Genomic DNA, 26,279 nt, shown 5'->3' on the forward strand with positions numbered 1-26,279 from the left:
AAATACTCTTTTGGCAGGGTTCTTCCTACTACACCTACAAGGACTCAGTCTTACCGTGACAAGAAGGACCATCCGTCCTCCAGGCGAGGTGGTTTTGAAAGACCACCATATGAACGAAAGACAGATCGCCCAGCGTATGATCATGGGCCTTCCATGTTTGGAGGTACAGTTTCTCAATCTTGAAGTCATACTAGGATATTATGAAAAATATGGATTTGCAGAGGTGAAGATTAACTGGTAGATTATCGATTTGCAGTATTTATTTGTTCAGAATATATAGTTCAGGAAAGTTTAGGTGGTGGAAGTTTTGTTTCTCAGGGTTGATGAGATCATGAATGAAACAGTGATATACTCTGCTAAAAGCTGTCTTGATTGCAATATGTTCAAGATCAGAAATTTGAATTGTTTTGAGGACTTACCTGTAAATTTAACTTAAAATAATGAAGGTCTGTTTAAATCAGCTCAACTGTGTATGATCATCTTAATTTTTTTATTTTACTGAACTAAGAAAATTCTTCTGTCCAAACACTGGAATTTGAAGGTGATCGTAGAAATTACCCCGAGGAAAGGATTCCTATTTCTGCTCCATCAATACCCCGTCAGCCACCACCTGCTCCAAGAATGGAAAGGAAGCCAGAATCTAAAAATGTAGATGATATTTTAAAGCCACCAGGACGGGATAGCAGACCAGAGAGAGTGAGTATGCATTATGAAAGCAATAATCGGTTTCTACAAGGTCTGTATTCAACTAGAATGGTCATGGGTGTAATATGTTGCAAACAGGTGTACATTTGAGGAAGTTGTAGAAATTAGCTTGGTTCCTTTGTAAATGCTTAGTGTTGTAGCATAACTATGAGGAGTCTACAGGACATGTAAACTTCCTTGGAATGCTAAAAGGAAATCAGTGTGTAATGTTAAGGTATTTTGGACTCTTATGAGATCTTCACTTGGGTTTTTGATGTATCGGAGGAAAGACTTGGCTTTACACAGAGTCAGAGATTTGGCAGTACACCATATAATGTAAGAAAGAACACAATTCTGGCTATCAAACTGAACCAGATCTATAACATCTCAGCCTAAGCTGCTGAGATGATTAACGTCAAAAACTCTGAATTATGTGTAACTACTACCATTCCTCACTACCTGTTTTGTAAAACAGACAGTGAGGTGTGGTAGTGGCTTTGCTTGATCATATGCAAAAGTGTGAGCCCATAGCACGTAATTTTCTTGAAGAAAATTTTTGCAAGAGATTCTGTTAAATACAGTACAGTATCCTATTACGTGATCTTTGTTTCAGATCGTGATCATAATGAGAGGGTTGCCTGGCAGCGGAAAGACACATGTAGCAAAACTCATTAGGGTATGTAAACAACTGCTCACTGTGTAGTGCTGCTTCTCTTTTACATGTGCTTCCTCTGCTGTTTGTTTTCTGTTTGCCTGAAATTCAAGTCTGTTGTTATTTCATGTTCATGTCTTCATGTGGCGTGTGACTCCCCTCCACTATCACCAAGCAGGAGGGATATCGCTCTCTTTTTGTTTTGAATACAGAGCAGGGAACTGCTCTGGGCAAAAGTGTTTTGAAGATCCTATGTAGCAGAATGGAATTTTTAGAGCAAGAGTATATGTTTTCCTTTTTCTTTCTTGCCAGGATAAAGAAGTAGAGTGTGGAGGACCTGCACCAAGAGTGCTCAGCCTGGATGACTATTTTATCACTGAAGTGGAGAAAGAAGAGAGAGACCCAGATACAGGGAAAAAAGTTAAAAAGAAGGTACTCTTAATTCAATTGCTTGTCTTGACAAAGAAACAACATTCTGGAAAAACACAGCAGCAATTTGAATTTCTGTCTGTGGCTTGGAAAGAGTGCAGATGTCTATGGGCGGTTTTTCAAACCAGGTTAATATAACTTAAGGTGGTATGGGCAAATTCTTAAAAGCTGGCCTGATATGTGCTTTTCACATAGCAGTGTGCTTTGTGGTCATGACGTTTAGCTGTTGAACATTAGCATTTTTACAGATGTCCTCTTTCTTAAATGCTTTTATTCTTGATAAAGGTCATGGAGTATGAATATGAAGCTGATATGGAAGAGACCTATCGTACCAGCATGTTTAAAACTTTCAAAAAGACCTTGGATGATGGCTTCTTTCCCTTCATTATCCTTGATGCTATCAATGATAGAGTGCGACATTTTGAACAGTTTTGGAGTGCTGCAAAAACCAAGGGGTTTGAGGTAACGGAGCCTAAATAGAATTTGAACTTGCTAGTAGCCATATGCTGATATTTCTAAACATTTGAATGCAAAGTGTCTCCCACAATAAGGAAAAAAGCTGTGGTATGCAGTTACAAGTTTACCTTTCTTAGAATGTACAACTGCAGAGTGTATCACCAGGTAGAAAAAAAAACCTAAAAATTGATTTACAGTATTTAATATTGTCTTTCTTTTTCTAGGTGTACTTAGCTGAAATGAGTGCAGATAACCAGACATGTTCCAAGAGGAATATTCATGGACGCAAGCTAAAGGATATCAGCAGGGTAACTGTATACATTTGCAACCATAGAATTAATTATAAGTTTATTGTGCTTTTGGACCTGCTGTTGTTTGAAAACTGTAGACTATATAATGTTTACGCATAGAATTGATTGAAATTGTTTTTCTTAAGTACAGGTGCATCTTGTTAGTGGTCAGAAACCAAATAAATCTGTTAGATTTGTAGAGGTGCTTCATTTTTGTTTATGTTTTGTTAGATGTCTGAGCACTGGGAGGCAGCACCTCGTCACATGATGCGCCTGGACATTCGTTCTCTATTGCAGGATGCTGCTATCGAAGAGGTGAGAACCTCTGTGCTTGTTAAAACTACAAATTATGTCAGTGTGACTATACTGAAAAGATATGATCACAAGGCAATTACAGTTGGCACTGTAGAAAGTCAGAATCACTGTTAGGTACATGTATTCCATTATACTTAGCAGTTACCCAAACATGAAGGTATGTTGTTAGTTTTTATCACCTTTTTGAAGCTCAGACTTACACCTTTTTGAGCAAGAGTTGAAGCCACTTGCTCTTAGCAACTCTTGAATACCAGTTAAAGAGAATCTTTGCTTACTTAGGTGAAACTCAGCACCTTTTGCAGGCTACTGGATTTTTCTGATCATATTTTGAGAAATTAGTTGGATAAAATAAGGAAAGAAATTTGAACTCAGTCTTTGTTTTGATAAATACCGACACGTAGCAGAGAAATGAAAAAATTAACAACATGTAGCAGAAGGTTACACTTGCTGTAGAAGTATGCTGCCTTTTTATTCCATTTGCAGTTTTCCATGACATACATCTTTGGTGTGTCAGCTTTCTGTATTGCTGCATTCTTTGGCAGTTGTGTCAGAAGCTCTGGGAATAGTATATGTTAATCATAGGTACATTCCTGAAGGTACCCTAGCTGCTTGTTGCTGTTAGAACAGCTCTTGCCGTGACCACAGAAACTGGTGAACTGCTGAAGTAGGCAGAGAGTCCGCAGTTTGTCATGAGGCCAGCAGGTTATTTTTGAACCTCCAAATTCTTTGTATTCGAAAATAATAATCTTTAAGAGGACAGTAAAAGGCTCAAAGAAGGCAGATTTGGGTTTACAAGGTTTTACAAATGATATAAGGAACGGTACATACTTGGATAGTTTTATATATTCTGCAGTATGCGCGTGAGTCCCTGTTAGAGCTTTGTAAGTTCAGTACTTGTGGTTTGGAACAGGTGGAGATGGAGGATTTTGATGCAAATATTGAAGATCAGAAAGAAGAAGTCAAGAAGGACACAGCAGAGGAGGAAGAAAGTGAACTGGTAGGAGACACATCAGCCATCTCTAACAAATTTTTCATTAATGTGTCTGAGGAAGAATCTCAGTCTTACAAGCACCAACATATTGCCATTCTTAGCAGTGCAATCTCAATACATATGTTTCTAGTCGTTTTTTCCTTAAACATTTCTAGGAGAACTTTAATGATCAATCATGTTATTTCTTCCTAATTTATTTGTAAGAATATGTGAGTATATTCCACAAACAGCATTATCAGTGGAGCATGGCAAAATGCCTCTTACAGACTTTTTAAATTGCAGTACACCATAGTGCTGTCTTCCAGATAATCTAAGAATTACACTAAGTGGAGGGATGGGAACAATAGACAAAGATTAATTTAGCTTGTTTCCTTTCACATATCTAAAGAACTCTCCTCAACTGTCACAGTATTTGACAACACGCATGAAGACTGCTTTCTCTGCCACAGTTTGCTGGCTTTGTTTGTCAGAAGGTGTTTCCAAGATGAGGGAGTAGGTCTTTTGGATAAATGAAGGTTATAGAATTGCCCTCAGGGCTGGTTTTTTTAGGTACGTATTTAAAAGGCTATGGAAGGCTTCCTGCTGTAACTTCTTGGTATGTGTTGGAGCTGCTACTGGTCAGTGCTTGATGAGTTGAATGTCTCAAACCCTAGTTCCCACAACCAAGCAGTTAAAGTCCAATAAACAGGAGGTAACCAAAAGTGTCTGGGATGAGCGAAGTGCTTTTCCTTGATAGAGATTTTCTCAGGAGTGGCAGCTTAGAAAGCAGTTGAAATATAGAATTTTGAAAAGCTTAGGAAAAGCGGATTTTAATAAACGTCTGGTTTTTGCAATATGACTCATTCTCTTTACTAAATTATTCTTTGGCGCAGAATACGAGACTTCGTAAAGTGTGGTTAGAACATTTCAAAGATGCATCCATGTTAACAAGAATATGGCTGCTTGTCTCATTTCTTGTAAATGAGCTATAGCTAAAAGAGAGAGTTGTCTTTAGCTTTTGAAACATCTGTGCATAAATGTGTGTGTGTACATGTCTGTTTATGGGTTCGGGGGAGTGTCCTAAGATACAACACATATAACAATAGGCCTTTTCTTTATGAGACAAAGAAAGTTTGGTGTGGAAACTATGCAAATTATTAAATAACTAAAAGTAATCTACGTATAAGAATGTGTTCTATTCAGACAAGAAGAATAGCAGAGAATTATCTACTGTATGTAATCTCTGGTATTCAGTCAGATAGCTCATCTGAGAGAATTATATCAGACAGGTGGAACAGTACACTGTATTTGGTATCGCTTGCCTTCTTGAGAGCAGTTGGTAAGGGTTCTGCAATTCGTTTTGCTGCATTTAATCCTGCGGAAAAAGTCTGAAGCTCCTGCCATCTGGCAGATATCCTTGAAATATCCAGCTGTCTTGTACGAAAGGATAAAGTCTGAATCTTTGCTTATCCTATCTGAGGACTGGGATATTGTGTAGATTCAGCACACAATAGGCCATTTTCACACCATCAAAGTCACTCTTCTTGCTATTATCAACGTCCATAGGGTTGTGGCATTCAGACAATTCCTACTTTTCTGTGCTTGATGGTATGAATTATTGATGCATTTAACTTAGTGTTCTCACCAGTGTATCACACATCACTTCGTTTAATGCAGGCTTCTAGCTGTGGTGTAAACTTTCTGAGCAAACTTTAATGTGCAGCTTGGTTTTGGAGTATAAATATGCATATATACATGAAGCTTATTTATAGTTACAAGGAAATATGCAGCACAAACTGTTTTGGTTTGTATTAATTACAGATTTAATTAAAAACAAGAAAATACTGAGATCTGATAACCTAAAGTCACTGATATATGCTTGATAGAAAAAAAGGTCATTCAAGGATTTTGGAAGAGCAATGCTGAGCATAATCAGTGTAGCTCTCTGGAATATACTGGAATTTAATCTGGAGTACACTGATTCAGTAACACGTAGCATTAACAAATATGTACATGTTTACGACAGTGGAGGTGACCTATAAATAGAGCAGGAAAGAAGTCAGTGACATAAAACTTGTTTGTGGACTGTTTATTTTCTTCTTGAAATCTTCTAGAGTAGTTCTTTTCCCTCTCTATTAAAAAACATTATAAAAGTAATGGAATTCTCACAGGCCTTCCACTCACTACACTGAGCTTTTTGCGTTATTACAGAGGAACCATAAATACTTTTAAAACAAATCTGAACAGCTGAAATGAGGATTGCTTAGTAAGGATTTACTTGTCAAAGAGTATTAAAAAGAGATGATAACAATGTAACTAAAATAAATACCTTTTTGCTAAACTTAATATCATTGTGCGGATTTACAAAGAATAAACTGGCTAAAAATCATTACACATGCTGACATTATTTGTAGGGGAAAAGTGTTTTAAAAGTGTCATTGAGCTAAGAGTATTATTTTAAAGTGAAAAATAATACTTAAGTCTAGTGACCCAGCAGATACTCTCTTTTAAACAAAAGAAATTTTTGTTTAATTGTGAATTAACCACTCATACATGAATTTAGTATGTCCCTTCAAAAGGAGTGAGGTTTGTTTGTAGTAAATCTGGGATTATATTTGTAAAACCTTGCTGTAATTTTTTCATTTGTGCTTGTAAAGCTTTGAAAATTCTTTATATCTGATAAGTTGTGTTACAATAACTTTGCCACCTGGGGTGATACAATACAGTAACTGCACACAGCGCCTTTGCTGCCTGTTAGACTCATTCTGGAGTTCTGTGTTTGCAAAGGGCAGCACTTTTTATGATTTATAAGGGCTTCTAAAATCACTGAATGGAAGTGGATGCAGAAGTTCTGAAATACTGAGTAATTGGTCTCCTTCATCTGATAACGAGAATTGTGCCTTACAAAAAGAAATACCTTAAGCTACCTATATTATAATTCTGTTTCCAGTTCAAAAGTGATATGCATGTGTGTCTCTCTCTAATCCTCCGAGCTTCTTTCTGTGTATGATTTAGGGTTACATTCCGAAAAGCAAATGGGAGATGGACACTTCTGAGGCAAAGCTAGGTGGGTATTTATTTTTTCCTGTTTCTTATAGTTGGTATCTAATGATGTTTGCAAAACTTGAATTTTTGGTTTTTACTGTGCCTCCTTACCAAAGACAAATAAATGTGTTGATTTCATACATGTGTCTGAAACAGCAAAAACATCTATACAGAAACAGAATTTGTCTTTTGCCAGAGACAAGAGAGTTACTACTTTCTAACCATCACTGGTTTATATCTTCATTAATTGTTCTTCCATCTGTTCAAGGAAAGTACTTTGTCTTAAAATTTTTAGAAAGCAGTATTTTATTCTTTATTCATCTCTTCCATATTTATAGTTTTTATATAAGCAAAGAGTCAACTTACATTGCACTGTGTTCTTGTTCATACTGCATACCTTTTTTCAAGCTTAAGTGTCACCAGTAACTTACATTCTTGGAGACATGCTTCATACCTACCTGTATTGGAGATGCTTCTCACTTTCCAAAATTGACGTCTGTAAAGACAAAGTAGTGCCATGCTTTGAAGTTTCTTCTGAATGATTAGGCGTCAATGTATCTTTCCAACAGCTTAGGTATTGAAAAGTTAATAATGCTTTTCAGTTCCAGGAGAGTACTAGAATTCTTCTTAGTAGTATGCAAAATGGACTTTCCAGAAGCACGTGAACCCTGTTTTCGCTGCACTTTTTGTTCTGAGTAGTGCTGATGATTGCATTAAACATAAGTGCTGACATTAGGCTTCTGTCAAAGTCAAAAGCAACTTTCAGGCAGAAATGCATTCACCACGGCTATGGTGAAAGGAGGAACGGGTTTCTGGTCATTATGATCAGTTTTGTCGGTTTGGGGTTTTTTAACTGAACAATAATGGTTCTAAGGGAAGATTTCGTAAGACAGTCTGCACAAAACTGCTCTTTTCTGTCATGTCTATGAGAAGTAACAAATACCGGAACAGGACACAGCATGTCTTAACATTCTGAGATTTGCTGCTGCATGTGTGGTACAGCCCTGTGCGTCATTACTTTTCAATAACCAAAATCACAATTGCACCTTAGAAATAGCATTAGAAGGTCTGGCTTACATAAAACAGCCTGTCATCTTTTGCTGTTAAATGCTTAGCTACACCATCTCTTCTGCTGCTATGCTCTCTTTTAAGTCATATAAATATTTGTGGAATATATTGATGTTGTGGCACCTGCAGTATAACCAAAGGTGCCTTGTACTTGATTGTTTTGACATGTCAAATAGTAGCTAGGCAGAATTAATTCAGTATTGATCTGAATTTTTCTTATAAGCAATAATTTTTTAAAATAATATAAAACTATTTTTTAAGTTTATCATGAGTTTTACTCAATTATGCATGAAATCATAATGCTGGAAACCTGCGTTGTTGAAGAATGCTCTGATGCATAATGTTAAGTGTAATTTCTAACAATGTGGAGATTGTGACTGCAGCAGAAATTTACAGATAGCTTTCAAAATACTGCTAGCAAATAGAAACAAAGAACTGTGTTGTGTTTTCTTATGCAATGAAAACTCCATGAGATAGAACACAGGATTTTTATAGAGTCACCACTTAAATGTAAAATGGGGAGCATGCAGCAGTATGCTGAAGTAAGTTATTTGCAAGGCTATTGCAGTAGTCCTTTAACAGTCCCACTTTATTAACAAACAATGTTAGCATGGTGCAAAACACAGATACAGGTGCTAAGAATGGCCTTCTATTAAATTTGTATTCACAATTTTATAACTACCCTCTAGATTAATTTTTTATATGTATATATAGGACTATAGATTAAAAGTAAATTCTGACAAAAGATGCATCTTTGAAAATCAGGCATTCCCATGTAATGAATGCAGTTCTTTGGAAAATTGCTCTGTCAGGGCAGGCAGCTTTTAGCTCAAGGTATGCATTATAAACATTTGCAGTCTGTGAGTAAGAATTATTCTATTTACTAATTAGTTCACAATAAGAGTTTGTAGGTGACCAGTTATAATTATTTCTGAAGAGGCATATAAGCTGTGCTGGGAACTGGCCAGCCCATTAGGTTTATTGCATTGGTCCCAGAGGGCACACGTTTACAGAAGTTGATGTGTAAGCGCAGACTCCGAAACCAACACTCAGAGTCTTGTTTTGCTTCTTTGTTTTCTTTATGAGTAGATATTGTTACAGGAAGGCTCAATAAGATGTTAGTGATTGTAATACATGTCAGAAAAGGTCTGAAAAGTTTGAGTTATTTAGCTGCAAACACTGACTTGTGACAATCGCCGTATGCCCCACAACTCTCGCTTTAGCTCAGATTCATTTTGGCGGGAGTGATGCATTCCCCTTGAGTATGCGTGTGGTGTATCATTGTCTTACGTGTTGTGCACAGTCACAGTTTTATTCTGAAGTCTAACCACTGGTCTGTCTCGGTGCATATTGCGCATGGGTTCCTCTATTGAAATTTAAAGTACTAGACTCTCACTTCTGAACTTTGACTATATGCTAAGTGTTTAGTGCAATGCCCCATTTCAAGTGCGTCATAGTGGTGATTTCTACAAACTTTTAGGAAGGGAGAAACAAGCTATGCCATAGCTGAAGCTTGGATACCATTGTAAAATTTGGTGTAGAATACAAGTAACATTTTACATAAAACTTTGTGGCTTTTGTCTAAGAAGAGCAAAATATAGCTGGTTCATTTAGTTTTTGAAGGAGCTAATTAAATCATTTGCTTTCAGATGCTTTATTACTAAAATTCTAAAGGTGAGTTTTTAAGTTCTGTGGGTTTTCAGAAATGCTGCTAATTTGTTTTTAAAAATTGAAATGGTAAAATGATTTGGTAGTTTAACACTAAATAATAATCTGCCATGAATATTCACAAGCGCCAGTGTTAAAGTGACACCTTGTCTCATTTTCAGAAAAGAATATTCTGAAATAATCCTTTGTGATAGGCTTTTGACATTTATGTAATGTCTACTGCATGGTACATGTACCTTGAACCGTGATGGTATGGATGGAAGCATACTCCTCCGGAAAAGCAATCCAACTTCAAACGTGGAGAGAGAGAACGTTTTAAAATAAATTCTGTGTAGCAATAACAAAACGGGACAGGGGAACTGCATACTCAGAATGCCTTCTGGACTCCTCTGTTGATGTTTGAGCATTATACATTTCTTGGTGATGTTTTCAGTTCTTTGTGCAGCAGGGAGAGAGAGACTGAACTTTCATATTGGTGATGAGGTGAGCTTGCATCATAGTGTGTTGCCTTCCAACAGAAATGTGGGTGTCTACAGGTACCTGCCAACAGAGAGCGCCTCAATTTTCAGTTTTTCATGTTCCTAAATGCTCCTCAATGCATTTGTTGATCTCCTATTCCGTGTTAATTTTTTTCTGGAAACCTTTGACGCTACAAGTGATCTACGTTGATTGAAAGTAATACTGAGAAACAGTGCAAGTATAGTATGTGCTGGAGTAAAACAGGAATATCGTATAAATCAATTTTGTCTTCTAGAGAGTGTCGCCTTTCTGTGGAGATTGAGCATCAAATTTGGCAGATTTAACTTAGAGCAAAAGAAGAACCTTAACTGAGCCATGTAACAAATATAAATATTCTGAACATTTTTCTTAAATGTTGGCTTTTTAAAAAAGTAGAGGGGGGTTAAAATGTTTTATTAGAAGAAATTCTATATCTGTTCCAGGGAATGGGGCAAAGGTGGAGTCTTTAAAAATCTTAGAGCTGCATGAGGGAGAAATAACTTCCTTGGTTTATGGCATTTAAATTATACTAGCACGTGTACAGTGCCATTGTAATACGTACAATCACATTATCTCCATTGTTACTCTTTTCTCTCCCATATTAAGTCAAAAAAACTCATCTCTGAACTAAGCTTCTTTAAATACATGCCTTTGAACATCGTCTTCTGCTATACAGAAAATAATGCTGCCTTGTATTTGGTTTATTTCTATGGCCTTTTGTGGGTGAATTTAATTACAATGGTGACTTCTGAAACAATATTTCTGACATCACTGGAAATGGTTTACAGAATATAATTGCCAAGCTTGGTGTTCCTTCTACACATACTTGAATTGTTGGCTTATAAAATGGTAGCATACATTGACAGAAGTAATAGAATTTACTTTGACTTGTAAAGCTGTTTTTCTTTTTCATGCTTTGTTGTTTGTAATCTTACAATGAATGCTTCATTTCCTGTTCAAAAACAGTTTGCCAAATGATTTCAAGAAGGTGGGTTTTTTAAATGAGAATGAATGTCCAAAGAGGAACAAAATTTTAGAACATAGGAATGGTTTCTCCTCATGCCGTATTTGTTTAATAAGAAAAAGAAGAAAATTATGACTGTTGGAGACAAATGCACTGCTCAAATATTCATGACTGACCTCTTACACCATGAAAGAAAAAAAAATCTGAGATTTTTTTTTTTTTCCCCCCAGTTCTGGAGGATTTTTAAAGTAGTTTGCCTTAGGGAGAGAGAAAAAGAAAAGGGGGGATCAGGGTTTCCAAGGAGCTTTTTGTTTAGCAGAAACAGTACCTCAAAAACTTGTCTTTGATGCATTAAATTATATGATCGTCACTTGTTCCCTGATACTGCATGTATGCCATGTTTGACACAGAATTGATCCCCAAATCTGGAAAAATGCTACAGCTTTAGTATTGTGTTCAAATACAGAAAGGTGGATCTGTGGTTCCTAGCTGTTGTTGGCTATATTGTACTTGCAAGCATAGATTCCGTATAATATGACCATCTGGAAGAGCAAGCTTTTTCTCCCTCGTACACATAACAAGACTGAGTGTTATTGCCACACAGTTAACATGAAAGATCAATAAAACTTGAAAACTGTGCTGAGTCTTCTCTAGTTTATTTCAAGTCTCATCATTCCACCTGTCAAGACAAGCTGGATATACAAGTTCTGCTGCTCTTTCTTTTGAAAAATTTCCCACTCTCATCTTGTTTGTGTGAAAAATAGAAAAAAAATTCTCCTTTAACGCTGAGGCTCTGTGTTTGTTCTCAGACAAGCTGGATGGTTTGCGGACTGGCACTAAAAGGAAACGTGACTGGGAAGCAATTGCCAGCAGAATGGAAGATTATTTGCAACTTCCAGATGACTATGATACACGTGCTTCTGAACCTGGAAAGAAAAGGGTAATAAATTTTCAAATGACTTACTGTCTGTATATGATGATTTACCAGTCTCTGTGAAAGAGAGTTTGTATCAAGTCATTCAATGACTATGAATATGGGAGTTTCACTGACTCACTTTTCATTTTGCTGTTCCATTAGATTCTGTAAGAGATGATTCTTGCAAGTAGGGTCTTCCAGATGTAAACATATTAATTATAACAAAGCTAGGAATTACAGATTAACTATGCCTGGGCACGGTTTAGAGATTGGAAATGGAATCATGTCCCATTTCTTGCTGGGGAGATGATGCACTTTATTTCAGAGCAACCCATAGAGTCCTTTTATGCTGTGTTGTTTTGTGGTGAGATAGTGTGATATATCGTAGAGATTCCAAGAGAAGGTGATGATGTTATTAAGCTATTTTTTTGTTAAGTTTTGTTCTAAGTAGACAGAGAAACAGTACATTGTTCTAGTATTCCAAAAGATTCGTCTTAGGAAACTATCAGTTATGTAGGTTTTACATCAATTATATCTTGTAGACATTGGGAAATAATGTGTATAACTCTATATGTAGTTCTGTTCTGAAAACAAAATGCCATATGTTCACATTCTATTGTGAAAAAAAGGGAAAAATAGAAAAAGATGAAAGGTAATAGAAGTAATACTCTTTTTTTTTTTCTTCAAAATAGAAAGACTGGCTTTTGCCACTAAAAGTAATTTAAGTGTCAGTGTTTGGACACTGTTTTGCTCTGTAATGTCAGATAGTATTGGACATCATGTCTGGGAGAAATGGAGATACCTAGGGCATTGGCAGAGGAGGTGATGGTGGAAGAAAGCTGACATTGTAGGAATGTCTGGGGAAATCCAGGTAGACTGTGGATAGGGAGGTGCTGGCAGAAAGTTGATAAGGCTATGTCCCTGAGTAACATAGTGACCTGAATGGGACTAATGAGTATGTCAGGGAAGAGCTCTTTCACATACTGTTTTGTCTTGTCCTGCAATGGTGTGTTACAGCTGAGTTTTTAGTGATTGCAGTCTTTCTGTGTCACCTCTCTCGCTCCTTTCTCACTGTTGCACTCACTCCCAGCAGTGTCTGGGTTTGTGGGTGTCACTGTGTATGTTTGAGGAGGATAAATGCAAGGGATCTGCATTACCATGAAGAGCTACAGGGGAGATATGGAACTATAAGGCTGTAAAGATGAGAGATAACAAATGTATGAAGAAGTTTATTTAGTGTAAAAAATACTGAAAATATTTAAATAGAAATATATCACAGAAGATAGAGAAGAAAACTGTCCCTCATTAGTTTATTCATTGCTGAGTTGCTTTTTAACACTGTCTTTCTGTAGTTTCATAGTTATCTTCTAGATATTTCCATTGTGCAATTGAAATACAGGTTGCACAGAAAATACACTAAATGAATCTTGGATAATTCTTCCTGCAGAAAGCATTGCTTTCAACAGAGAAATAATTGTAGTAATTACACTTCAATGCTTAGCATTATACTATTGAAATGGAAAAGGGTAATCATCTGTACCTTTATTCTACTCCATAGAACAGCTGCGGTATTCACTTAAAAATAATGTAACTGATTTAGTTTCCGTCTTTACCTATCAGAAAAGAAATTAATACTTACCTGTGAAGGAAAATGAGTACAAATAAATATTCTTGTACTCTTACTTGCACTGGAAAGCCTAGACTTGTATCAGGATTTCTTAAGAGATTATACTGATAAGATATTCTCCATAGGTGCGGTGGGCAGATCTAGAAGAAAAAAAAGATGCCGACAGGAAAAGGGCCATCGGTTTTGTTGTTGGACAAACAGACTGGGAGAAGATAACAGATGAAAGTGGTCACCTTGCTGAGAGAGCCCTCAACCGCACCAAGTATATATGAAGAAGTGGTTAAGTGGATTTTTGTGCCTTGAAGGTAAGTGTTCAGTCTTTCTGTGTATTTATAGGCTTGACGTTTTTTTGAGAGTTGAGGTTGCAGTTCACATCATTGTTAGAGTTCTCCCAGACAAGACTATGTGTTTTGGAACCTTGTGTAACAGGTGTCAGCTGTGCCTATGTTAATGTATACCCTTCTGCACAGCATCTAACAATAAAGGGCGAAGGATAGTCAGCTATCAGTCTACCCAGCCTTACTAAGAAGAAGGTTATTGTTTCATTAAAAGAATAGTTTATCTGTATTCCTAGTCCTGCCTAGTTCAGATTTTGCATAAAATATCTTAATTCTGACGATGTTAGTTGCTGGTTTACTTGATGTAACAAACTTTTCCTTTCTTTACAGGCCATTTGCTCTGAGGAGAAGTGAACCAGGGTGTCATGAGCATCTTGCATGGGTCATGTCACTCCCACCTTCACAGTTTTTCTTTGTTACTTTAGTTTCAGCAATTTTCTTGAGATACTGGCAGATAACCAGTGACCTCAAAAACTCATTGAATCCCACTGCTCCTACGTGAGAGAGACAGTTTACTTTTTAATATTTTTTTGAGGGGTGGGGGGGGAAGGGTCAGTAGTTTTAGCTGCTCTTTGTGGGATAAAGTGGAAGGGTTAGACAGACGTTACCTCCACTGTATCATCACAGAATGTTTATCACCTTTGCTCTGTGGCTGTTCTCGTTTTATACTGTATGTACCTTGTAGCTTATTGTATTAGGAAGCAGAACAATAAATTTCACTATAAACTCGGTGTTCTTGGTGGACCATATAGTATGGCTTTTGTTTGACATTTGAAGTGTGGTCTTTGTTGACATGTTGATAGTGCTCAGAACCATCTTTTCCTGGAAGAGGTACTGTGCTCATATTCTGGAATGTGTCCTGTCTTCTAGATTTTCCACCTACTCTTCTTCTCATAGGCAGTTCCATTAAGACCTCAGGTCTTGCTGGCCTTTAGGAGTTCATGTTCCTGGAGAGCAGGAATCATTATTTTTTTGGATCCTAGTTTCTCAATTATGTCAAATTTTTATTACTACATGAGAATAAATGCTGTTGAGTGGCTCTGTAATACTGAAGGTAGCAATGTATGAAAAACTTTAATGCTCAGTGTGAAAACAGGTACTACAGAGTTCTCTGAAGAGGCAGCCTAGAAAATTCATTTTGGTGTTATGTCTTTTAGTCAACACTGATCCCTCTCAGGGTATTTCATTCCATTCATAAGTTTACTGTCTCATAGAGAAACATCATTAAAAGAAGCAGCAAAGACCAGAAGTTATACCCTTCTATTCCTTTAATAAATGTGTTAAGCTTGCTAAAAAAAGAAAGATAAAGGAATAGCAGTCCACACTATTAAAAGTGGTACAGATTTTTCATAGATGCTGGTATATCACTTCTGCAGAGCATCAGGTTTGCTGATGAAAACTTTCTTCTGTCCTCCCAGGTTTCAAAGCAAATGCCTTGCGTTAACAATGTTGTAACCAGACAAGATGTGTAAATCTGAAAATAATTGCTGGTTTTATGGTGAATTGAATTTTTTCTCCTGATCTTTCTGAGGGAAGGAAATAAAGTCCTGAATTTTCTTCTCTGCTGTTATTTGTTGCTCTGCTGAATGATTACATTGTGGTTTGCATCTAGGTTGGTAAATCAACTAGTTATGGTGTGGTGGTAGTTCATTCTGTTTAAGGAGAGCATGGTTCTAATAGATGGTTTTGTTTGCCATTCTAATGTTCTGGTTTATTGGATGCTTCTCAGCTTTGTCTGTGGTACGTCTAAAAACTCTTTATTAAAGAGATGAATAGCTGAACTTTTGCTATGCCCTGAATATGTTTAATAGAAGAAAACTGAGCTCCCTGAATGCAGCATTTTTAAATGGAAGGTATTTAATACGCATTTTCTGTGTACATGTACTATTACATAGCATATGTACTTTCTTTTCAAAATGTTGCTAAGCACTCTTTGAATTCTGACTTAGAATTGTTGAGAAATGAAAACTAATAGTTGACAAAAAATCATCATTGTGTATTGCTGTGGAAATCAGGTGAGCTTCACTTTGGAGACGTTACTCTCAGGTATGTGTAAAATGGCTTTCAGTCTTTAATCAGTTTTCCATAACAAAGCTGATGTTCCTGTGGCACACTATCATTATGAATTGATGCTGTTTCTTGACTTATAAGAAGTAATAATGATTTTGTCTGTATTTTTGCTAATACTACTGAACCAGATCCTTTCCTAACATTTTTCTTTACAGACTAAAGACTATTTCTGGAGCATGCAAATGGATAGCATGTGACAGAAGTTATAATATTGTTTATTGGTTTCAACAATTTTGAAATTATTTTAGCAGATACCACTGAGAGAGGTCATGCTATTTATTCTGTGGTGTATGTAGAATTAAAGAGAAATGAGCAGAAACTACACATAAAGTTATACTTTGATGAGAACAGAAAGAAAATATATCAATCTTCAGTTAAGAAAACATACCGTTGTAAACTGTTGTCAGACTGTTTGATCAGAATAGGCTGAAGAGTTTTGCTGTTTCCCTGAAGTTCAGAACTTTTCCCTTTCTCTAGTACAGAAATATCATTCCATAATCCTCGCCATTTGTTTCAGTTGGTTTGAATGTTTAGCAGGTCAGTCTTCAACTGTTTGATGGAAAGTGGTTCTGAAAGAAAACAACTTAGGCCAGAAGTGCATCCTACAGCAGATTCTACATACTCTAGTCCTTCAGTGACTGAAGAAATCAAGAGAAGAGGAAAAATTCATCATTGCTGCTGGCAGAACTGAGAATATCTAGCTAGTCCCTTGCTTGGCTCATAGTCAGAGCTTGGCGATTAGTGATTTTGATTTTGTCTGGTAAATCCTTCAGTACAGAATCCATTAAGTCTTGATCCTGATTTAGTTCTTACTCATCGTTTGCTCACTGATATTGGCAGTAGAATCTTTCACAGCACTAGGCAGAAAAAAATACCCACTTCCATTGGTGACTACCTAGGAACATATGTGTCTAGCACTCTTGTATAATGATCCATCTTTGACCAGTATGCAACTGTGCTAACTATAAGTTGGACTGTTTCTGTGCAGTGCATCACATTGAAAAATGCAGCTCTGAAAAAAGTCAGCTGCTGCAAAATGGAGCTGCTACCTTCTCAGCAAAGTTGAGTGTTTAAAACAGTATTTTCTGTGAATTATGGTTTCTTATGACATTTCAGTTTTACTCAAGACCACCTGCTTTTTTAATATTGAAGCTACCTCTTTCATGATAGATGTACCTGTGGTTTTTACAAGGGAATATGCAATGTGCTGTGCTATGCAAATAAAGCACAGTTGTCATCTTCAGTCACCTGAAAACCTTTGGTTTTCTTAAATGTTTGCATCAACATGGATAAATAACTTATCTTGAATTATTAGTTCCTAGTCTTTAGAATGGAAGAATTGCTTTTGGTACGAGTTATTTTCACTTTTTACCCATCAGGTTGGGCTTGGTATCTTTTGGACTTTGCTTCAGCCATCTTTGTGAACCCTGACCCTTAATTGTTCCTTGCTTGTCAGTTAATACATAACAGACATCACTGCTATTGTCTGTTAGGAATTGTTTTAACTATTTTCTGAAGCTTTTTAATCTCAGAGCAACCATTTACATACCATGGAGATCCTAAGGAGGATTTCAGTAGCAGCTTTTCTGAAAGGATTGAATTAGAAAAGTAGAGTTGTGACATTACACTGAAACAGATATATTAACCTATCCCCCAAAGTCCATATCTAATCCAGTTGAATAGTTAAAAATTATCATAGAATTGGGAGTTGCAAGTCACATTAGAAAGTATGCTTCCTGCAGAAGAAGAATCTGTCATTAGTGTGCTTGTAAATGAAAGAGAAAAATGTGACTTCGCCAGATAAACTCAGTTCTTCCCAGTTTGAGATTTCAACATCATTAGAATACTCTGAGAACCCTTTTCAAAGAAATAAAGTAATTCCGCCTGTGGGACAGCATGTTGCACCTAAACAAATTTATCATTACCAGAAGAAAAAAAGTAAAAGTTGCCATCTCAGTTGAGATATGCACACTTGCAGCGTCAACTATTCTTAAACTGTGGTTATACCTAGTTTTCTTTTCACAATAAAAAGGAGAAGAGAAAAAACAGAAATTTCCCAGAATTTAAAATATATTTTGAGTCTCTAGGGCAATCATCTTTATTCTCTCATAAAACTTGAATCATCAAATTTTCTCCTGCTTAGCTATTCCTTCAGATGTGAGTCAGAATCTCTAAATCAACTGAAGGACTCTTTACTCCAAGTAATTATTCTGATTTCTGCTCAAGACTAATCACATTCTTCTTCATGGTGAAACTGTTTTGTTTCATTCTTATCAGTGGAGTGTTCCAGCAATTGCAATGTTGCTTCCAAATTTTCATGGTATTGGATCAGCAGCCTGGAACCTTAAGTCTCCCTCACGCATGTAGGTTGGAAAATTAGTAATGACAGTATTTCATTCAGGTGAATTATCACCTTCTAGCTGATTAATACTGTTTGGAAGCAGAATGTGCTCTTCTATTCATGGTTTCACATAAATTAGTTAAGCGCAAGTAGTTGCCAAACAAAGGCATGACAGGTTATTGCAGGTGGAGAGGCAAAAGTGTTTTGAAGTTGCTTATGTTTTCCATTCTGTGTTGGGTTTCTAGTCAGGACTCTATGAGCTCTTTGGATTGTAGGATTTAATATTTCAGTGTGAAAAACCTTAAAGCTGCCTCAGGAGAAATGGCACAGTTTCATTTTTTCCTAGTATTTTTCTGCCTCTTGGAACTCTCAGATGGAATTGATTTGGGAGGGGAGGCGTTTCCCTGTGGCTTGTGCTCTGGTGCGTCAGTCATTTCTCCATACTGTTTCCCTTATATGTGTGTACAGGGACAATGTTTGTTTCCATATCTGCTTGAGATACACATGTATGAATGGATATTCAGCTTCACACAAGAAATTACTGATGCTTTTTATTAGGATGGCATCTGAACTGTCCACTATGACCAGTATATTCCTTATATGAAGTTGGTGTGTTTGAACTGTTATTATTCTGGGTAATACATGAAGACTGCAAGATTGTCATCACTTCACCAATTCCTGTGATGTTGCTGTCTTTGGAGAGAAGTTATAACTTCAGTGGTCCTTGGAAAGAAGAACACCTGAGAAGTGAAAAGTCTTCATCTAAATGAAGAAAACAAACCAAAACCAGCCAAAAATCAAACAAAGCAAAACAAATTTAAAAAAAAAAAAAAAAAAAAGGAGTTCAGGTAGTTTTACTCTGATTATTTGAGCTGGTATCTGTCTTGTGTGGCTAGAGTGTGCTAGCAGCTCTGCTGACTGAGATGTCTGCTTTAGCAACTGGCTGCATATATATTTATGGAGGAGAATATGAAAATAATCCATGCCATTTTTTTGCCTGCAGGTCAAAAGTATAGTTGAGCCAGCTGATTTAGAAAGCAGTTTGCCTTCTACAGTCCTGTAAAGGCTGATTCTATTAAAGTACTTTTTAATTCTCTTAAATAGCAAAAGCCATTAACATATTACATGTGAACTGAAATATTACCAAAAAATAAAAAGTCTAAGATTTCTTCTGTTTAAATCTTGTAGGATGTTATTTCTCTGGGGATTAGCACAGAAAGCTAACAGAGCTGCAGTTGTTCCCTGCTTCAGGCTCTAGATGGCCTTAAACTGCAAAAAACTAAATGTTTGTATTCGCAGGTACAGATGTCAACTCTAATAGTGACATACACCATATGTGGATGACAAGCTTTCTTAAGCAGCATTTAAATTTTTTTTTTTTTATTCTGTTTTGGTAAGTCTGATGCAGATAGTCATAAGAGTTTTGTTTGACTGCTGTTACTGATCTAGATACTAGCCTTTTTATACATGTAGCTTCTGGGTTTTTTAGAAGACTGTACTACTGTCTGGAGGACAGAAAACACAGCTTTACTGACAAACACCTACACTGTTTCAGCTTGCTCATCTGTGGGTGCTCAAAACTTGTGGAATTGATGAGTCTTTATTACTATGCTTTCATTTTTCCATTTCCTTTGAACTGCAGTTGCCAAATTCTTTCCTTTAAGAAGGTGTGGACAGAATATCTTGTCTGGTAGCAGATCTCAATGTAGTCTTCAATTAGAGTCACACAGAAATCAAGATTTTTCAGATAATGGCAACCAGATGGCAGTAAAGTGTTGAGTTCATAATAGGATTGAATTGGAGAAAGAAAAACTTGATACTGATTCCACAATAATTTATTTTTTGTGGTTTTGTATTGCCTAATACGGTTTTAAACCAATCACTTCTACTTCATGAAAGAAACTGACCATTTTTTCTGTGGAAAAAATGTCAGTGGATTAACATTGTGTGGAATATCACTTGCAGTCCACAGTCAAGATTTTGCATTCTATTGAACCTACAGTTTGTATAAACATGGAACAAGATCATCTGCTTTAAGAAGAGGCATCAAAATTAAATGGTCTTTTTATATCCTGATTAAAAGCTTGACAAGTGCTGCTATCTAATGGAAAACAGGATTTAACTTGCTAATAGCTGCTTTTGGAGTGTAAAATCTTTAAGTAGATTGTAGCAAGAAATAATGTTTCTAAAGCTTTACAAGGTTCCTTATTGTGGATAAATATACAAACCAAAGCATTAAAGATACTTCTCACAAAAGAACCTGCTAACTTTACGCTGGCTAAGAAGTTCTGGAACTTCAGTTGATCAGAGGCACTACCAAGATCTGTCACAATGAAATGTACTTGAAGTTCTAATGTGAATGGTTTAAATAGGTTTCCAAAATGTATGATGGGATTTCTCTTATTTTGCACCTGGTATTTTAAGGAGGAACATGAATACCCTTTTCTAAGGAGTTTACAATCTACAGATTCCTTTATTAGGAGTATAATGATTTATATTTCCTTTCCCTTCTCTCACCAGGCAGAGAGAATCTGCCATAAGGCTGAAGGGATAGCCCTGAAGTAAACTTGGGTATAAACTTCCTCATTTTTACTTAAGTCTCTCTGTTTTAGCCTCGTTGCAGTATATATGGTTCAGATATAGCTTGAGAAGAATATTCAGGTACTCTTTTAAACAATTCTGCAAATCTATTGGGAAGAGACACTAAAATGGTGAGTATGCTGCATTGCTAGGAGTATGCTAACTGTGCATTACTTCCTACTTGAAGATGAACTTGGAGCAAAATAAAAATCTAACTAAAAAGCTAGATTTACCTGTTTTGCCTTCGGTTCAGTTTGAGGAACTGTTGAAACCTGTGACCTTCAGTGATAAATATTTCTCCATCACCTCCTTTGTCAGTCGTGTCCAGTACTGGCTTGTAGAAGACTGTCTCAGTCTGCAGATTTCCATCCTTCTGCTGTTCCTCAGCTAGACCTACAATGGGCTACATTGAAGGAAAGGACTATCTAGAAGTTGATGGGCACAATTTATGCTTTGTTTATGCAAAAGCACTGACGATATCGTGTCATTTTGCACTATGCTTTGACAGTTTCTTGGATTCTGCATCTAAGTCTTGAATTTTATTTGAAAGGCTACAGTTGTCCAGAGAATTTCTCTCTCAAAGACTGTTCTGCATACTCTGATGCAGCAGCATCCAGTGCGGTCAGTTTTGGAGATGATATCCTCAACAGTGTCTGTTACAGCTAAGCAGTCTCACAGGTTGTCTTTCTTGAGGAGTATTGCAACATTTCTCTCTTCATTCAGATGTTTCTTCCCAGCATATGAACTTTTTAGTGTTAAGTTCTGTCAACAGAAAATATGGATGGTGTGTTCTTGTGCATGGATGGTTGTTTGTCATTCCCAGTGAAACAGAACTTCAGAAATATGCATACTTACAAGTCTGCACAACTGATGTGAAGTCCAGGGTTAGTACTGAGGTGACTACATTTTTGCAGGAGTGTAATTTATATATGCTCTTCACCTCAGTTTTTTTATTCACAGGGTGAATGATTTCAAATGTCATTGCCTTGGCAAATACTCTATTTGCAGCATTTCCTTGATGGATGAATGAATGCTTTAGGTTGAGACTTTGGTGTATTAGTTCCTCCAGTTTAGGAGATTTACCTTTTTAAGATAAAGAGGAATAGCTTATCTCTTGTAGTACACATTGATTTTCCTTTTCTGTACTATTGTGGCATTTCCTTCTGTCTTAACTTGTCCTTGGCTATGTGCATCAAGATGAGGGACATCTTGTTTTCAATAGCTAACACTGAGTTGGCCTCAATGCACGGGAGAGACAAATAATTAACTTCTTGTCCTTGTGATAATTAACCTAATTGGGCATCATTTTTTTTCCTGCGTTTTCTAGCACAGGTCATGAACAAATGTGTAATGTGCCTCATATGTATGTTATATAAAACTTAAATGTGTGATGCTGAAATCAGTTTCCTTTACATTCAGTTTTCCAGCTGGATTAGTACAGTCTAGCGGGGATGTAAGACCTGTACATGGCCTCCGGAGCCTTCTGCATTGCTATTTTTCAAGTTCCAGCTGTTACTGTACTTTATTTTTTTCTGTGTTCGTGTCAAGTTGCATAGGCCTGACAAGTAGAGTACAGTATAGCTGAATGTACAGATGGAGCCTTTATGCTGTAGGAACATTATCAACTGTCTGCAAGATGTAGGTTGCTTTTTTTATCATTTCTGATTTTACTGTTCCCCAGCTTTGAAAACAGATAACATGTAAAATACTGCTTTTGCAATTAGACAAAATTTTTTGACTGACATTGTTACCAACTGGAATTTTTTTGTTTGTTTGTCTGTGTTTCTTTGCTGATGTCATTGTCACAGAATTTGGTTTAGTTTAGAGCAGTTTTGCTTTCGGAAGCAGCAGTCTACCTCTGGCAGTGTCACTGACGTGTTGCCCTTGAACCCTATGCACACAGGGATTCCATCCTGCGCCCACGATGCGTCTGAGCCAAGCTCTGAACAGTTAATGTGGAGCAGATAAGCCCTGTTACCTGAGTGGGAATGGCACAAAGATGCATGTCTTCAAGGATGCTTCTCTGAAATCGCCTTTTAACTCCTCATAGACTAATTAAGTTGATTTTTATCTAGAGGCTTACCCTAGTGAGTCATTCGTCTTCCATTTTGCATTTGGAGGGCTGCTACATCTTAATGTGGGATTGGTGGATGAATCGCTTGTAATTTTGAACTCTGTGGTGGGGATTTGTGTGCTGGGGCACACTGAATGTCTGAAGCAGTGCTACAGTCTTACAAATTGATAACTGTTAAATCTTAACAGTGCAGAACTGCATTGTCATGGTAGGGGATTCCCAATGCTACAGTTCTGTTTAAATGTCTTATGGGAAAAACATGTTGGAGAAGTGTCTGCGTAGAACCTTCCTCTCTATTAATTCTCAGTGCTCCTTTATTTGTACCAAGGTTTAGGGCTATCATGTAGATCTTACCCTTGTAGGGCCTGACTTTTTTTATAACACCATATTTACCTTGTCATTACTCCTTTACTTCTCTGCATGATATCAGTTACATTACAACACTTGCATTTCTCTATTGTCTCTGCTGCCTTCTCCCCCAGGTTTCTTAATTATTTTGTATGTCTAAGAATCCTTTCTCAGCTTTAGCTTCCAGAATGGATTGTGTTTTGGGTGTGGGCTCTTAACTCTATGATTTATTTCCAGTGGAAAAAGCCACTGAATGCTTGCAAACATATGGCCATTCAATAATAAATGAATAAAGACAACTAAAGTGGCACCAGAAGACTTTGTGAGATGGTGAACTGAATTTGGCAAACTGCTGAAGTAGCAAGATCCTTGGATCACTGGAGTATGTTGCAGGAATGATGCAAGGGTCAGTAAATTTTTCTGAAAAGACCTTTGGGACGCTACATACTGGTTTCAGGTGATGGTGGTTCCAACATAGTTTGGAAAGAGGAGCTGATCTTCAAAGGATTGCTACTAATTGCCAGAGAACAACATCTGCAGAAAATACAGCTGGATGGCCCTGAGGCTGATGGTTGGCTGACATAATGGGCCATACAGTAGTATTAAGAGAGGTAAGATCATCTGATGGTAACTGCGAGTCTGCTAACTGACTGAGGCCTTAATACCCATTGTTTGTCAAGAGACAGATCTGGAGATTTGAAGTTCAAAGTTAGAGCTTTTCCATAACTAGGTAATTTGGGGGCAAATAGTCACAGATGGTGGTGTGATCAGAGTAGATCTATACCACAAGGAGATGGTGGGCTTCACTGCGAGTGTATTGATGCAGACAGACTGTGGGCTGTTATAAGGGAATAGGATGCACATTGGTGTTCCCAACTGTGCAAAGGAAAGAAATTGCTATCTTTTTGCTTGAAATACAGAAATCAAACAACCTTACAGCAGCTCAGGAGAAGGATGATTCTGTAGTTTCGTCTCAGGTGTTCAAGAGTTCACATGACAACAGTTTGTTCTGCACCAAACAGATGCTCTGTGCCATTGCAGTCTTCCCCACAGTAGCTGCTCAAGAAAAACTGGTCCAAAGATAATTCCTTCTGGGATAAGGTGACCCCTTCTAAAAAATGATGTGCAAACATCTTTATGAGTAAACCCAGGATCTGCAAGGATTTTGTTTCCATGGTCGATATGACTGTTCAGTTGCAGAATACGTTGCCACCAGCATCCTGGTTACATTGCGGGTATGGAAGATGCTTACACAAGCAAATCACACAGTGCTAGTGGACATGTCTCCGGTTAATTGATAACATATGGGTGAGTATAGGGTTGTCACTCCTTTACATTTCCATAAATAATCAAAGCTCCATGAAGTTCTTGAAACAGAACGTTTGTCAGCAGATCAAACGCTCCAGCCTTGGCCTTGCTTTTTACAACCTTGTTACAGCCAAGAACCTGTGCTATGAATGCAGAGACCTTCACTGACTGGACTAAGATGGAGTTTTCAGCTTTCAGATGCTGCCAATTCCTGCAAGGTTGTACTGGTATTTTGGATAACATTGCTTATTAAAAGTTTAGTCAGAAATGGAGGTGAGATTACTTTGAAGCTCAGGACTTAGAAATAGTTGCAGAATAAATGGTTTGTTTGAAGTCACAGAGAAAAATGCAGTGAAACTCTGACAACAGCAGTGACTCCAGATGCTGCACAGGAGCTTGTGCTCTGCAAGTTATTTGAAGAGTCCACTGCCAGCTAAAAAGCACCTGGTGTTCTGTGCTCAGTTAGAAATGCCCTTCTATGGGCATGACCTTCCACAAAAGAAAAAACTGAAAAAATCTCTGGGCTTACAGCTGCAGCCCAGGACATTGTGAAATATGAATAGATGATAATTCTGCTTTATAATGATTGTTCAAGAGAGGAGAGCGGTCTGGCTTTTAAAATACTGTTTCTACAGCATGACCTTTTTGTAACTGTGGGTACTATTCTGAAAGTGTTTTATCTACAACCAGCCTTTGTAATTGTTTTTATTTGAACACAGGTTGCACTGCTAATCATAGTGACTCTGCAGACAGAGATGTGCAGGGCTGGCCTTACTTTCTCCTTGAGTGTTTTTAAATGTTCCTCTTATGTCTGCTGTTTCTTACTCACAGACCTGGAAGTTAAAAATGGAAAACAATTACTCTGTTCAATATTCTGTGCTTGTTCTCTGAGAACCAAATGATAACAGGTTTTATATAGAGATGTATAGATATGTATATACACATACATGTTCTCAGGTATTTATTTTTAAATAATATAAAGTATTTTTTATAATTTTTGTTCTTTTTGTAAAGCTATGGATGACATTCATACGCTGTGAGAAATCCAGTAAAATATTTTCCTTGAAGTCAGTTTTTTTCCTCTATCTTGTAGTTTTCATATTCCCAGCTTTTCACTTCACCATTTGATTTTTAGCTGCTTATTTTCCATGATTGCGGTAAGACAAAAAGATTGATACTGTTGGGTACAGACTGGCTCTTTTAAAAACAATCCTTATAGTAGAACAGATAGTGAAAAGGCAATAAAATAAACACCAGGAAGGAAACTGCTACGTTTGGCTCATGCTAATTGGACTTTATGCTGTATCATTAAGAGTTGCTTAGTAAGTAATCTACAATGCCCATTTTATTGGATTAGCAGAAACAAGAACAGTGTTTGACTCTTGTACACAAAATTAAAATTACCCTATGAACTTTTAATCAAAAGCCTAGTCTTAAAAAACGTGACTGAATTTACGAAGGCTGTAGAAATATTGTAGAAGCTGATTGTAGGTGTGATTGCTTGCTGTAAAGATGCTGGAAGTCATCTCAAAAGGAGAAATAGAAACTTTCTCAAATTTTAGGTATTTGTAATGTTTGTATGTTACCACACCAAAAAAAAAAAAAAAAAAAAAAAAAAAAAAAAAAAAAAAAAAAAAA

At 36.9% G+C, this 26,279-nt stretch overlaps 1 protein-coding gene across 2 annotated transcripts in view; it reads left to right on the plus strand.

Moving 5' to 3' along the window:
* Window positions 1-14,656, plus strand: part of YLPM1 (YLP motif containing 1) — a 37,185-nt gene extending 22,529 nt beyond the window's left edge. For both annotated transcript variants that reach the window (XM_027880778.1, XM_027880779.1), the window contains exons 10-21: window positions 18-163; window positions 509-696; window positions 1,298-1,360; window positions 1,649-1,768; window positions 2,051-2,227; window positions 2,446-2,529; window positions 2,743-2,826; window positions 3,737-3,823; window positions 6,812-6,863; window positions 11,849-11,979; window positions 13,708-13,887; window positions 14,251-14,656. In XM_027880778.1, the coding sequence (XP_027736579.1) occupies window positions 18-163; window positions 509-696; window positions 1,298-1,360; window positions 1,649-1,768; window positions 2,051-2,227; window positions 2,446-2,529; window positions 2,743-2,826; window positions 3,737-3,823; window positions 6,812-6,863; window positions 11,849-11,979; window positions 13,708-13,854 (1,279 nt within the window). In that variant the 3' untranslated portion in view covers window positions 13,855-13,887; window positions 14,251-14,656. The remainder of the gene's footprint in view (window positions 1-17; window positions 164-508; window positions 697-1,297; window positions 1,361-1,648; window positions 1,769-2,050; window positions 2,228-2,445; window positions 2,530-2,742; window positions 2,827-3,736; window positions 3,824-6,811; window positions 6,864-11,848; window positions 11,980-13,707; window positions 13,888-14,250) is intronic.
* The last annotated feature ends 11,623 nt before the right edge of the window (window positions 14,657-26,279 follow it).

The sequence above is a fragment of the Empidonax traillii genome, unplaced genomic scaffold (genome assembly GCF_003031625.1).
Source record: "Empidonax traillii isolate 1590-97213 ecotype Southwest subspecies unplaced genomic scaffold, ASM303162v1 scaffold74:size2480735, whole genome shotgun sequence".
In the NCBI taxonomy this organism is placed as follows: domain Eukaryota; kingdom Metazoa; phylum Chordata; class Aves; order Passeriformes; family Tyrannidae; genus Empidonax; species Empidonax traillii.